The 15,247-nt window shown below is 37.0% G+C and overlaps 1 protein-coding gene across 1 annotated transcript in view; it reads left to right on the plus strand.

Annotated features, from left to right (window-relative positions):
- The window catches only part of ADAM32 (ADAM metallopeptidase domain 32), a 208,284-nt gene that overhangs the window by 157,203 nt on the left and 35,834 nt on the right, over positions 1-15,247 (plus strand). Inside the window, exon 14 of the mRNA XM_063076729.1 lies at positions 1,998-2,196. Coding sequence (XP_062932799.1) covers positions 1,998-2,196 — 199 coding nt within the window. The remainder of the gene's footprint in view (positions 1-1,997; positions 2,197-15,247) is intronic.

Here is a 15,247-nt window from a genome sequence, read left to right on the forward strand (position 1 = left end):
CACTGGTCGGGACGCCACACACCCCCAGCCCCGCCAGAGAACCCCGGAGGGAGTGGGAGAGGAGGCCGGCCCGCAGGGTCCGGAAAGCCCCGCACCAGGCCAAGCAAATGGGCTCAGTGATGGCCGAGCAGGGCGGAGCTGCCCGCACCTGGGAAAATGGAGGCAGCACCGGGGCAGTGAGTGGCCTGGTGGTGCAGGCGGGAGCCGCGTGAGCATCCACCCCCCGAACAGAGCTGTGCCAGGGATCACTCACAGTGCTGTGCCAGGTCGGGCGCTCGCTCTGTCTCTGGTTTGTTGCCTTCCGTGTTCTCGGCGCTGCCGCCTTGGGCTGTTCAGTTGCGGCGCCGCTCGGGCGCTCCCAGGAATCTTCTTTAATGCCGGCCTGAAACCTCGAATCCTGAATAGGGCAGCTGGCCGCCTTCAGCGCGGCCCCGGCCTCCGGGATCCTCGCTGCATCCACAGCAGCCCTGGCGCCATGTTCCCTGTTTCAAGACTCGGTTTTGCAGCTAAGAAACAGTTCTTTTCCTGCTCCACACTTCAAAGCTGTTGCCTGTAAATGAGGCAGCCTCTCCTGCCGGGGGCAAAGTGGCCTTGAGCCCCCACGACCGGCCAGCAGCAGCAGTCCTCCCTTAAGAGATGGCCAGAGGAAGGTCCACAAGTTTCCCGGCTGCCTGAGGCCCAGTGGCCACCTTTTCCACCTCAGCTACTCCGCACCAGCCGCCGCAGCCGCCGCCATCTTGAAACTGTCCTATAGAATTCTTTAATATAGAAGATCTCCATTGAGAGGAATGATTATTCATTAACTCTATCCAATATTTATACTTTTATAAATAAAAATGTTGTTACTGGTTGTGATAAGTATCTGTACATATATATGTAGTTGAAAGATACAGAAGTTTTTCCTAAAAGTATAAGGATTGAAACTCACTAGAAATAACATTGTTCAAATGGTGCATGAAGCACAAAATTTCAAATATGAACTTATTATTCAAAGATCATTTAATGAAGTTATTATTCAAAGATCATATGAGTCAAAATGTAATTGTTCCACATTTTAGCTTATATGGTGAAAATGGTGACTCCTGTTTACTCTTGTCCTTTCACTTCTTCCAATATATTTTGTAAAATTTTTCTCATATAAGAATATCTCTGTTGAGTTACCTAGCATGGGTTCTATCTTTTTGACTGTTTTGAGTGGCACTGTTTTACTCTTGTTCCTAGAATCTTATCATGTGTTTATATTGTTACCTCTGTACCTTTATTTTTATTTATTTATTTATTTTTTGGCAGCTGGCCAGTACAGGGATCGAACCCTGGACATTGGTGACTCCGCTCTAAGCTACTTAGCTAACCAGCCAGCCCCACTTCTGTAATGTTATTAGTGTCAACTGGAAGTCGTTAATTAAAAAATGTAATATAGATGCTTATTTAATATTCTTTACATAAATTTTCAGAATTCTATATGTGAAAGAGTTAATTTACCATAAGATACTTCAGGAGAAAGATTATAATTGAGTTTGTCCTCCTCAGTGATTCCTGTAGTTGAACTGTTTCTTTAAGTACCCTTCTGTTTCCCTCTGTTTTTTCATGTTATTTATGTTTCACATTTTCATAGAATTTGAAAGTATTCCATACTTACAAACTATGTTTTAAATAAGTAAAATTTATTTGGGAATTGACTAAATTATAATATTTTCACCCAAAAGGAATAATTTTCCTGAGCTAAAAGGGATCCTTTCCTCCCTTACACTGAAAACACAAAACTTTGGCTTTTATCACATCAGATTGTGTTATAGATTTTCTTGTACATATATCTCCTGTTTTAGCTGATAATATAAATTTATTTTTTAATACAATTAGCAAAATAACTCATACAAAATGTACTAATAGAAATTGAGTAAATAGATCAAAAGTACAAAAGTACAATTTTGAAATAAATGTTAATAAACACAACAGTCATTTATAATGCTCAATTTTTTACATTTTATTTTTATTAGTTTGCAAACAGTGGTCATGTGTGTCGGCCCAAATTGCATCGTGAGTGTGATATTCCTGAAACTTGTAATGGGAGCTCTGGAAACTGCAACCCTGATATAACTGTACGCAATGGGCAGCCCTGCAAAAATAATCAGTTCATGTGTTTCGATGGAGACTGCCCTGATCTTGATGCACGTTGTGAGGAAATTTTTGGGACAGGTAATATCTTTTTGTTACATCTAAATAGTTGGTTCTTAATATTTTTATAGACATTACCAAGACAATGGGAAATATTTTATATATTTTTAAAAAATTTTTTAAATTTAATATTTATATTGATGGTTGTACTTTTATTAATGTATGATTGAAAAATAAAAATTGTATGTTTTTAGGTATATGACTAATGTTTTGATATTCATGTACTTGTGAAATATTTTTCTTTTACATTTTATTTATAAAATTTAATTAAATTTATTTTTAATTGACAAATAATAATTGTACATATTGGAGTATGGTGCGATGTATTAATACGAACACACGTGTACAATGACTAATAATAAAATTAGTTATTGGCTTATCTATCGCTTCAGATATTTATCATTTCTTTGTGGTGAGAGCATTCAGAATTCTCTCTTTTTGCTATTTTGAAATGTACAATGTAACATTATTAACTATAGTCACCCTACTGTGTAATGGAACGCTAGAACTTACTGCTCCTGTCTAACCCTAGCTTTGTACCCACTGACCACCCTCTCCGCGTCCTCCCCCTCCCCCTCCTTCTGAGCCTCTCATAGCCACTATTCTTCTCTCTACTTCTATGAAATCAACTTTTTTAGATTCCACAAGTTAGTTCATGCAATATTTCTCTTCCTGTGCCTAACTTACTTCACTTAACACCTTAAGTTCCATCTATGTTGCTGCAAATGACAGAATTTTATTCTTTAAATGGATAAATAATATTCCATTGTGTAAATATACTACATTTTCTTTATCCATTTATCTGTTAATGGACACTTAGGTTGATTCCATATCTTGGCTATTGTGAACAGTGACTAAACATGAATAAACATGAGGGTGTAAATATGATTTCATTTCCTTTGGCTAAATATTCAGTAGTGGGATTGCTGGCTTGTGTGATTGTTCTATTTTTAGTGTTTAGAGGAACCTCCATACTGATTCCATAATGGCTGTACTGATTTACATTCTCAACAACGGTGTGTGAGTTCCCTTCTCTCTGCATCCTTGCCAGCATTTGTTGTCTTTTATCTTTTTGATAATAGTCATTCTAAATGGAGTGAAATGATATTACATTGTAGTTTTGATTTTCATTTTTCTTATGATTAGTGATGTTGAGTGTTTTTTCATGTACCTGTTGGCCATTTGTATGTCTTCCTTTGAGAAATATCTATTTAGCTCACTTGCTATTTTTTGAAATCAGATTTTTTGTTTTGTTTTGTTTTGCTGTTAAGTTCCTTATATATTCTGGATATTAATTCCTTGCCAGAGAATTAGTTTGCAAATATTTTCTCTTATTCTGCAGGTTGCCTCTTCACTCTGTTTATTGTTAACTTTGCTGTGCAGAAGCTTTTTAGTTTGATGTGGTTCCATTTGTCTGTTTTTGTTTTTGTTGCTTATGCTTTAGAAGTCTTCTCTATAAAATTTTTGCACAGATCAGTGTCTCATAGTGTTTTTCCTATGTTTTCATCTAGTGATTTTATAGTTTCAGGTCTCACATTAAAAATTTTAATCCATTTTGACTTGATTATTTTATATGGTGAAAGGTAGGTTACTAGTTTTATTCTCCTGCATATAGACAAACAGCTTTTCTTCCAAGAGGCTGTCCTTTGTCCGTTGTATGATCTTGAATGTATGTGTCTTTGTTGAAAATCAGTTGGCTGTAAATACATGGATTTATTTCTGGGTTCTGTACTCTTTTCCATTTGTGTATGTGTCCGTTTTTATGACAGTAACATGCTATTTGGGTTACTATAGCTTTGCAGTATATTTTTAAGTCAGGTAGTGTGATGCCTCCAGTTTATTCATTTTGCTCAAGATTGCTTTGGCTAGGCAGAGTCTTTTGGGATTCCATATTAATTGTAGGATTATGTTTTCTATTTCTGCAAAGAATGTCATTGGTATTTTGATAGGGATTGCATTGAACCTGTAGATTGCTTTGGGAAGTATGGACATTTTAGCAATATTAATTATTCCAGTCCATGAATATGGGATATCTTTCCATTTATTTGTGTCCTCTTGATTATTTTTTAATTAACATGCTCTAATTTTTCTTGCGGAGGTATTTCACCTTTTTGTTAAGTGTATTTCTAGATATTTTAGTATGTTTTATTTTTTGGTGACTATTGTAAATGAGATTGTTTTCTTGATTTTTTTTAAAGGTAGGTTGCTATTGGTGTATAGATATGCTACTAATTTTGTATCCCGTGACTTTACTAAATTTATGTATTAGTTCTAACAATTTTTTGGTAGAGTATTTAAGGTTTTTTATGTCTAATACCATGTCATCTACAAACAGGGACAATTTAACTTTCTTATTTCCAATTTGGATGCCCTTAATTTCTTACTTTTGCTGAATTGCTCTGGCAGTGATTTCCAGTATTATTTTGATTAAAAGTAATATAAGTAGGTATCCTTGTCTTGTTCCAGATTTTTGAAGGATAACTTTCAAATTTTCCTCATTCAGTATCATGTAATATTTGAGTTTCTTACATGTGGCCTTTATTGTGTTTTTTACATTTCTGCTATACCTAATTTGTTGAGGGTTTTTATCATGAAGTGATGTTGAATTTTATTAAATGCTTCTTTTGTATCTATTGAGATAATCATGTTTCCTCTCCTTCATTCTGTTAATATGGTGTATCACATTTATTGATTTGCATGTGTTGAACCACTTTTACATGCTTGGGATTACTCCCACTTGCTTGTGGTGTTCAGTATTATTGGTGTGCTGTTCAACTTGGTTTGCAAGTATTTTGTTGAGGATTTTGGTATTTGTGTTCATCAGAGATGAACAACTATACTTGTGAACTCTTTGCCAAAATGAAGCTAGTTAACATGTTCATCACCACACATAGCTACCATTTAAAAAAATTTTTGAGAAACTATTAAGATGTATCCACTTAGCAAATTTTAAGTATACAATAGAGTATTGTTGACTACAGTCACATTTTGCTACACAGTAGATCTCCTGAACTCACATATTTTGCAAAACTGAAACTTTGTACCTTTTGGCCAACATCTCCCCATTTCCCTCTTTCCTTAGTCTCTCGCAACTACCATTGTACTCTCTGCTTATTTGAGTTCATTTTAGATTTCACATATAAGTAGGCTCATGCAGTATTTATCTCTTTGTATGTAGCTTATTTCGGTTAGCATAGCGTCCTCCAGTTTTATACATGTTGTTGCAAATGGAGAATTTTTTTTCCTATGGCTGAATAATATTTATTGTGTGTGTATATTTCTAATTTTTTCATCCATTTATCTTTTGACAGAGGTAATATCTCATTGGAGTTTTGATTTTCCTGATTATTGATGATGTTGAGCACTTTAAATATACTTGGTAATTTGTGTGTCTTCTTTGGAAAAGTATGTTTAGTTTTTCCCCATTTTAAAATCAGCTTATTTTGTTATTATTATTATCATTATTTTTGCTATTGATCCTTCTGAATTACTTATATATTTTGGAAACAGATTTCTTATCAGACATATGGTTTTCCAGGTACTTTCTATTTCATTTTCTTTGATGTGCAGAAGCTTTTTAGGGATACCAGACTTCATTCACTCACAATAAAGCAAAAATAGACAACTAGCTATGAATTAAAATCACGTTTGAAGGGCCCTAGGGCCCATTCAAGAACCAGCAGTAACAGAGTGTTTGCATAAAGTTGTTCATAGTAATCTCATGATCTTTTGTATTTCTGTGATATCAGATGTATTATCTCCTTTTTCATTTCTGATTTTATTTGTCTTTTTTCTATTTTCTTCATTAGTCTAGCTAAAGTTTTATTGATTTTGTTTATCTTTTCAATGAACCAACTCTTTGTTTCATACACCTTTTGTATTGCTTTTTAAATTTCTGATTCATTTGTTTCTACTCTGATCTTTTACTGATTTGGGGTTTGGTTTGATCTTGTTTTTCTAGTTCCTTGAGGCATAATGCTAAGCTATTTATTTGAAGCTTTTCTTTTTTTGATGTAGGTATTTATTATATGGGCATTTTATTATGTAGGCATTTATTATTTATTTATTATAAACTTCCCTCTTAGAACTGCTTTTGTTCAATCCTGTAGGTTCTGGTATGTAGTGTTTTCATTTTCATTTATCTCCAGGAATTTTTAAATTTCCTTTTTGATTTCTTCTTTGATCTATTTGTTGTTTAAGAGGGTGTTGTTTAATTTACAACTATTTGAAAAGTTTCTAGTGTCTCTTTTGTTGTTGATTTCTAGTTTTATTCCATTGTGGTCAGATAAGGTAATTGATATGATCAGTTTTTAAAATTATGTTGCAACTTACTTGCTACCTACAATATGGCCTATTGTAGTGAATGTTCCATGTGCTGCAGAGAATAATGTGTATTCTGCAGCTGTTGGATGAAATGTTCTATATATGTCCATTAGATCCAAGTGGCCTAGAGTAGAGATTAACTCTGAAGTTTCCTGGTTAACTTTTTGTCCGGGTGATCTGTCCTTTGCTGAAGTGGGGTGTTAAAGTCCCCAACTACTATCATGTTGGAATCTATTTTTCCCATTAGGTCTATTAGTAATTGCTTTATATAGCTGAGTGCTCTGGAGTTGGGTGCATATATATTTAGAATTGTTATATCCCCGTGTTGAATTGATCCCTTTATCATTACATAGTGACATTCCTTATCTTTTCTTACTGTCCTTGGCTTGAAGTCTATTTTATATAAGTATAGCTACTCCTGCCTTTTTTGATTCCCATTTGCGTGAAATATCATTTTCCATCCCTTCACTTTCATTCAGTATGTATCTTTATAGGAGAAGTGAATTTCTTGTAAGCAGCATATTGGTTCTTTTTTGTAATCCATTGGGATGCTCTGTGTCTTTAGTTGGGGAATTCAATATGTTTACATTTAGAGTTATTATTGATATATATGGACTTGTTACTGCCATTTTGTTCCCTTTTTTTGTTTGGTTTGTTGGTCCTTTTTCCCAGTGTTCCTGTCTTCCTTTGTGAATGAGTAGTTTTCTCTAATAGTATACTTTGATTTCTCACTCTTTATTTTTAGTATGTCTCTTACAAGTTTTGTGTTATGGTTACCATGAGGCTTACAATAAACGTGTTGTAGGTATAACACATTATCTTAAATAACAACTTAACTTTAATATCTAAGAAAAAAGAAAAAAACAAAGCCAACTCTACACTTTGGCATCATTTCCCCCCACTTTTTGACATTTCATTGTTTCAAGTTACATCTTTTAATATTGCCTATCTCTTATACAGTTGTTGTATTTGTTATTGTCTTCTTAGGTTTGTCCTTTAGTCTTCATACTAAAGATGTAAGTGATTTATTTGCCACCCTTACAACATTGGGGTATTTTGAATTTGTTGGTGTACTTAACTTTACTGAGTTTTAAGGAGTTATGTGCCTTTAAATGTTTTCTTACTGCTTCTTAGTGTTGTTTTCTTTCAAATTAAAGAACTCTCTTTAGTATGTTGATGAATTTCCTTAGCTTTTGTTTGGAAAAGATTTTATTTCTCCTTGATGTTTGCAGTTTAGTTTTTCTGGATATAGAATTCTTGGCTGACCGTTTTTTCTTTGAGTACTCTGAATATCATCACATTCTCTTATGGCCTATAGGATTTCTACTGAGAAATCCATTCAGAGCCATATTGGGGCTCCGTTGAATGTTGTGTATTTTCTTCCTCTTGCTGCTTTCAGTATTCTTTGTGTTTGGTTTTTAATAATTTGATTATGATGTACCTTGGCTTGTTGGATTGAATTTGATTAGTGACTTCCTAGCTTACTGTTCTTGGATGCTATCATGCTTTTCAATACTTGGGACATTTTCAGGCATTATTCTTGAATACGCTTTCTATATGTCTTCCTTTTCCTCTCCTTTGGGTATGCCAACTATGCGAAGGTTATTTCATTTGAGGGAGTTCCATATTTGCTGTATTTCTGTTTCATTTTTTCTTATTCTTTTTTTTATCTTTTTGCTCTGCTCCTCTTTTGTAATTTCTTATTTTCTATTTTCAAGTTCACTGATTGTTTCCTTGGGTTAAGTGTGCTGTTGGAACTTTCTATGGAGTTTTTCAGTTCAGATAATGCATTTTTTATTTCTAGAATTTCTATTTTTTTAATTGATTCGATTTTTTTTTGTCAAGTTTCTCATTCTGCTCCTGGATTGTTTTTCAGATTAGTCCTTTAGCTAATTCCCAAATTGGGGGAAATTCCTGTATGGGAACTATCACTTGAGCTCTGTGGTTGAGCCAATTGTTCCTTTGCTACTGATTCTCAGGGGAAGACTTTTTAAGTCGATTACATTTTAATTGTTGGTCTTTTAATTGCTTCCAAGTACTGTGAAGTCAAGATACACTGGCATTGTGTGGAAATTCTGGTCCAGGACTGAGTGCCTCTAGCAAACTGCTCCCCTGCAGTTCTATTGCCCTGGCCAGTATATGCTGAGTGGGCCTGTGATGGTCAGAAGGGAGATCAGCTGCCCATAATGTGCTCCAATGTTCTCCCAGTGGGTCAGCCTCCCCACTGTACTCCAGACACTTCCTGGGGGGCTGGCTGTGTGTGGGTCCCTCATGATGACTCACCAGCCTCTGGATGTTTTTTTTCTATGGTTGCCTGTGGTCTCTTGCTCCTGTCAGTGGTATCATTGGCCTGGAGGCTGTTTGAGTACACTTCAAGACCCTCTTTTTCATTGCAAACTCCAAGCAACTTCATGCAAAGGATTTAGCTGTGGCTTTTGCTGGCTCCTACTCCATGTGCTGCAGCTTCTTTCTGCCCCTCACTGGGCTGGCTCTGCAGTGGCTGAGTACCTTGCAGTCCCTTGTCACTCCTGCTGTGGATTCTCTTGCTTTCATGAACTGTGTGGGAACTACCGGTTGAATTCTGTCCCCCAAAAGCTCATGTATTAACCCCTCTGTAACAGTGTTAAGAGAATGAGAAATCCTACTATGGTAATTAAAAAGTGGGGCCTTTAAAAGTTGATTAGATTGTGAGGACCATGCCTTAGTGAATGGATTAATCCATTCATTGAGTAAGAAGTTGATGGTTTAATGGGGGTGATGAGCATGGCTTTACAGCCTTATAAGGAGAGAAAGTGAGCATGTTAGCTCTCTCTTGTTCAAGCCTTTCATATGATACCCTGCATTGCTCCGAAGAGTCATAAACCAACAACAAGGCCCTTAGCTGATGTGCAGATGTGTTCTCTGGGCTTTGGAATTCCCAGCCTCTGAAACTGTGTGAAATAATACACATGGAGAAATAAAGAAAATCGATACCAGGAGTGGGGTGTTGATTATAACAAATAGTTGAAAATGTGAAAGTGTCTTTGGAACTGGGTGTTGGGCAGAGGTTGAAAGAATTTGGAGGAGCATGTTAGAAAAAGCCTAGATTCTGGTGAGAGTATAGAAGACAAGACCAGGAAAAGTTTGGAACATCTTAGAGACTGGTTAAATGGTGGTGACCAGAATGCTGATAGAAATATGGACAGTAAGGCCATTCTGAGTTTCTAAGATATAAACGAGGAAGAGGTTATTGGAAACTGGAGTCACCCTTGTTATAGAGGTGCAAAGAACTTGGCTACATTTGCTTATGCCCCAAAGCTTCATGGAATGTGGAATTTCAAAGTGATGAATCAGAGTATTTGGCAAGGCACTCAGGTAGTGTGTAGTTACTTTCAATTTCCTATGCTGAATTATGTCAGAAAAGGCATGAAAAAAAAGGCAGAATTTATAATTAAAAGGGAGGCCTAGGGTAAAAACTTGGAACACACTTCATCTGGCTACATGAAGAGTGAGAAAGTCTGTTTGAGAGAGGAAACCAAGGATGTAGCCCAGTGACTGTTTGCTCGGGAGATTAGTACAGAAGGAAAGGGTTATTGAGAGAATGGAAAAAAGGTCTTGCAAGCATTTCAGAGATCTTTGAGGCTGCCCCTCCCATCACAGGCCCAGAGCTCTGGCATTCTTGAGCCTGCAAACTTAACACCACATGGATGCCACCAAGGATTCTGGCTTGTATCTTCCAAAGCTGTGGTTCCCGCTGCTCTTGAGGCTTCTTTAGTCACGGTCAGAGAAGATGGAGGGTGGGGAGCAGCATCCCAAGGTGTCTCTGGGCAGCAAGTCAAATGCAGAGTCACTTGGGCCTGTTCTACCAAACCGTTCTGTCACCCTAGGCCTCTGGGCCTATGATGGGGGATGCCTGGAATATCTCTGAAAAGTGTCCAGGGTCACTCCTCCATTATCTTCTCATTTCCATCTAAGATCTTCTCAGAATGGTCTTTACTGTCCGTATTTCTATCAGCATTCTGGTCACCACCACTTCTCTAAGAACTTCCAAACTTTCCCTGGTTTTCCTGTGTCCTAAGCCCTCAATAGAATGCAGGCTTTCTGTAGCCTGCTCCTCCAAATTCTTCCAGCCTGTGCACATTACCCAGTTCTGAAGCCATCTCAACATTTTCAGGTGTTCATTATTAGCAACACCCCACTTATTGGTACCAAATGTCTGTATTAGTTTGTTTCTGTTGCTTATACAAAGTACCCAAAACTGGATGATTTATAGAGAAATAAAGTTATTTCTTACAGTTTTGTTGGCAGGCATGGCCCTGGGTCATGGATAGGTTAGCCTTGTTTAGGGTTCCTGGAGGCCAGTCTGGTGTTGGGGTCCATTCTGGTGGACCTGATGCTTGGGGTGCAGGTGAGCTTGGAGACTGGGTTCGGGTTTGGCATCCGGCCTGGTGCTTGGGCGAGCCTGAATCCTAGGTCATCCAGTGAAAACCTGTCACTGGGGTTAGCTTGGATGCTGGTCCTGTGGGGGACAGCCTGGCACTTGGGCATGTATTGTGCCTGGGTCTCCAGAGGCCAGCCTGTTGCTGGGGCAGGCCTGGCACCCAGGATTACCTACTCTGGCCTGGTGCTGGGTGGGGCACACCTGGAGTCTGGGTCTGTGAAGGCTGGCCTGGAAGTGTGGCAAACGTGGAACCTGGGTTCCTGATGGTAGGCATGGTTCTGGGGCTTTCCTGGATCCTGATTCAGCACGGGTGAGTCTGGGATTTGAGTCAGTGAAGGAAGATGGCCTGGTGCAAAAATTGTTCTGGACTGTGGGTCCATGGGAGCTGGTCTGGTACTAAGGCAAGCCTAGAACCTGAGTCTGTGGGTGTTGGCCTGATGCTAGGGCGGTCCTGGAATCTGAGTCTGCAAGAACTGAGTGCCTGGTATTGGGATGAGCCTGGGTCCCTTGTTAAGTCAGATGTTTACTTCACTATATTTTTCTTGATGGTGAGCTCTGGTGTGGAGGTGATCTATCTTAGTTCTATGCTGCACAGTCTTGGAAGAGGTGTCTCAGGTAGAGTAAAAGTGTCCTTCCTACACTATTCAATTCATCTTTTCTCATTCCTGTGCTCCACCTGGGTGCTGTAATCTCTCACTTGGAACCTAGACATCTTGTGAAGGTATTTTTATAGTTTTTTATGTCAGAGTTCTGGGAGGGGATGTGGGCCAGCACCTCCTATTTTACCATCTTGTCTATATTCTGTATATGTATTTTTAAAACAGCTGTATTGAGCTATACTTCACTTACCATAAAATTCACTGATTTAAAGTATACAACCCCCCACACCAGCACTTCACATAAACAGTGCTAGTAACCACTAATCTACTTTCTGTCTTTATATATTTCCATAGATTTCAATGTTATGAACTTTCATGAAATGGAATCTTATAGTATCTGATCTTCTGTGAGTTTTTTCCCCAATTAACATAATGTTTATATGGATGAAATTTACAAAATGATAAATTCCATTAAAAAGAATATAGCAGAACTCCTGGAACTGACAGACTCATTCAATGAAATAAAAACTGCAATTGATAGTGTAAGCAGCAGGCTAGAGCAAGAGGAAGAAAGAATTTCTGATCTTGAGGACAGTTTTTTTGAAATAAACCAAGCAGATGAAGGGGAAAAAAAGGAATTGTAAGAAATGAAGAGAATCTAAGAGAACTAGCAGACCACCTTACGCACACAAATATTCGAATCATGGATTTTCTGAAAGGGAAGGATAAAGGAAAAGGCATTGAAAACATATTCAATGAAATAATAGAAAACTTCCCAGATATTGATAGAAATACGGACTTCCAGATCCAAGAGTATATGGATTTCCAGATCCAAGAGGCTCAAAGGTCCCTAACAGATTCAGCATGAAAAGATTCTCTCCAAACATGTTGTAGTGAAACTGTCAAAAGCCAAAGCCAAACGGAGGATCCTAAAAACCTCAAGGGAAAAGTATCAAGTCACCTTTAAGGGAATCCCCATCAGATTAACAGTAGACTTCTAAACAGAAACCCTACAGGCCAGAAGAGATTGGGATGATATATTCAAAGTACTAAAAGAAAAAAAGCCCTGCCAATCAAGAATAATTAACCCAACAAGGCTACCCTTCAGAAATGAAGGTGAAATAGTGTATTTCCCAGACAAACAAAAGCTGCAGGAGTTCATCATCACATGACCAGGTCTACGAGAAATCCTTAAGGGAATTTTGCGCCAAGAACTAAAAAAATGATAATCACCATCATGAATACACTAGAAAGAACAAAAACCACTGGTTGAGCAGATATGCAAAGTAGAAAGAGAAAGAAACTATACCATACCACCTCAAAACAAAACAATGAAAACTGAAGACAGCCAATAAAAGGGAAAGAAAGAAAAAAAGATATTTAAATCAACCATAGGAAAAGCAATTAAATCACATGAGTAAGACAGTACCTCTCAGTAACAACCCCAAATGTAAATGGATTAAATTTACCACTCAAAAGACACTGACTGAATAACTGGGCTAAAAGACAGACCCAACTATATGCTGTCTTCAGGAGACTCATCTCACTAGTAAAAATGCAGACAGACTAATAGTGAAGGGATGGAAAAGATGTACCACACAAATGGAAACCAAAAAATAGCAGGAGTAGCTATTATTACATAAAATAGACTTTAAGCCAAAAACCATAAAAAGAGACAAAGAAGGCAATTATATAATGATAGATAGATATATTCAGCAAGAACACATAAAAATCACAAATTTATACACACCAACAATGGAACACCCAGATATATAAAGCAAACACTATTATACCTAAAGAAAAACATAGACCCAAATATCATAATAGTGGGGGACATGAACACACCTCTCTTAGCATCGGACAATTCTTCCAGGCAACAAATCAACAGAGAAACACAGGATTTAAACTACACTTTAGACCACTTGGACTCAGCAGATATCTACAGAACATTTCATCCAACAACTAAAGAATGTATATTCTTCTCATCAGCACATGGAACATTCTCAAGGACAAACCATATGTTAGGTCACAAATCAAGTCTCAGCAAATTTTAAACATCAAAATCATTCCAAGTATGTTTTCATACCACAATGGATTAAAACTATGAGGCCAGCATCACACTGATACAAAAACCAGTCAAAGATACATCTCAAAAAAAGAAAACTATAGGCCAATATCTTTGATGAACATAGACATAAAAATCCTCAACAAAATACTAGTAGCCAGAATACAGCAATGCATCAAAAAATTTATAGACCATCATCAAGTAGGATTCATCCCAGAGATGCAAGGATGGTTTAACATATGCAAGTCAATAAATGTGATACACCTCATCAACCAAATTAAGGACAAAAACCATATAATTATCTCAATAGATACAGTAAAAGCATTTGACAAAATTCAACATCCCTTAATGATAAAGACTCTTAGAAAATTAGGTATAGAAGGAAAGTACCTCAACACAACAAAAGCCAAATATGGCAAACCCATTGCCAATATTGTCGTGAATGAGGAAAATCTCTAAGTTTTATTCTAAAGGACAGGAACAAGACAAGGAACCCCACTATAAACCACTACTATTTAACATATTACTGGAGGTACTAGCAAGAGCAATCAGGCAAGAGAAAGAAAGAAAGAACATCCAGATTAGAAAAGATGAAAACAAACTCTTCCTCTTTGCAGATGACATGATCCTATAAAGAGAAAAGCCTAAGGACTCTACCGGAAAACTCTTAGAGCTGATAAACAATTTCAGTAAAGTTGCAGGATATAATTTCAACATACAAAAATCAGTAGTGTTTTTATACTCCAATAATAAACTAGCAGAAGAGAAATCAAGAAAGGAAGCCCATTTGAAATAGTCACCAAAAATTGGAATACCTAGGGATCGGTTTAACCAAGAAGATGAAAGATCTCTACAATGAGAACTACAAATCACTACTGAAAGAAATTAAAGAGGACACAAAAGGATGGAAGGACATTCCATGCCATTGGATTGGAAGAACTGACATTGTGAAAGTGTCCATACTACCCAAAGTGATCTACAGGTTCAATGCAATCTACATCAAAATGTCAATGACATTCTTCTCAGAAATAGATTAAACAATCCTAATATTCATATAGAATAACAAGAGACCCCAAATAACCAAAGAAATCCTGGAATAATAAATAAACAAATAAGTAAATAAATAAAGGCAGATGCATAACACTCTCTGCTTTCAAATTATACCACAAAGCTGTAGTAACCAAACAGCATGATACTGGCACAAAAACAGACACTCAGACCAATGGAACAGAGTAGAGAACCCAGAAATCAACCCACATACTTACAGCCAACTGATCTTTGACAAAGGCACCAAGAATGTATACCTTGGGGAAAAGACCACCTCTTCAGTAAATGGTGCTGGGAAAACTGGATATTCATATGTAAAAAAATGAAACTAGATCTGTATCTCTCACCATATACCAAAATTAACTCAAAATGGATTAAAGACTTAAATATAAAACCTGAAACTATAAAACTCTTAAAAGAAAACATAGGGGAAACACTTCAGGATATAAGACTGGGCAAAGGTTTTATGAATAAGACCCCTAAAGCACAGGCAACAAAAGAAAAAAATAAACAAATGGGACTGTATCAAGCTAAATAGCTTCTGCAGAGCAAAAGAAAAAATTAACAGAGTGAAAAGACAACCTACAGAATGGGAGAAAATATTTGCAAACTATGCAT

The sequence above is a fragment of the Cynocephalus volans genome, chromosome 13 (genome assembly GCF_027409185.1).
Source record: "Cynocephalus volans isolate mCynVol1 chromosome 13, mCynVol1.pri, whole genome shotgun sequence".
In the NCBI taxonomy this organism is placed as follows: Eukaryota; Metazoa; Chordata; class Mammalia; order Dermoptera; family Cynocephalidae; genus Cynocephalus; species Cynocephalus volans.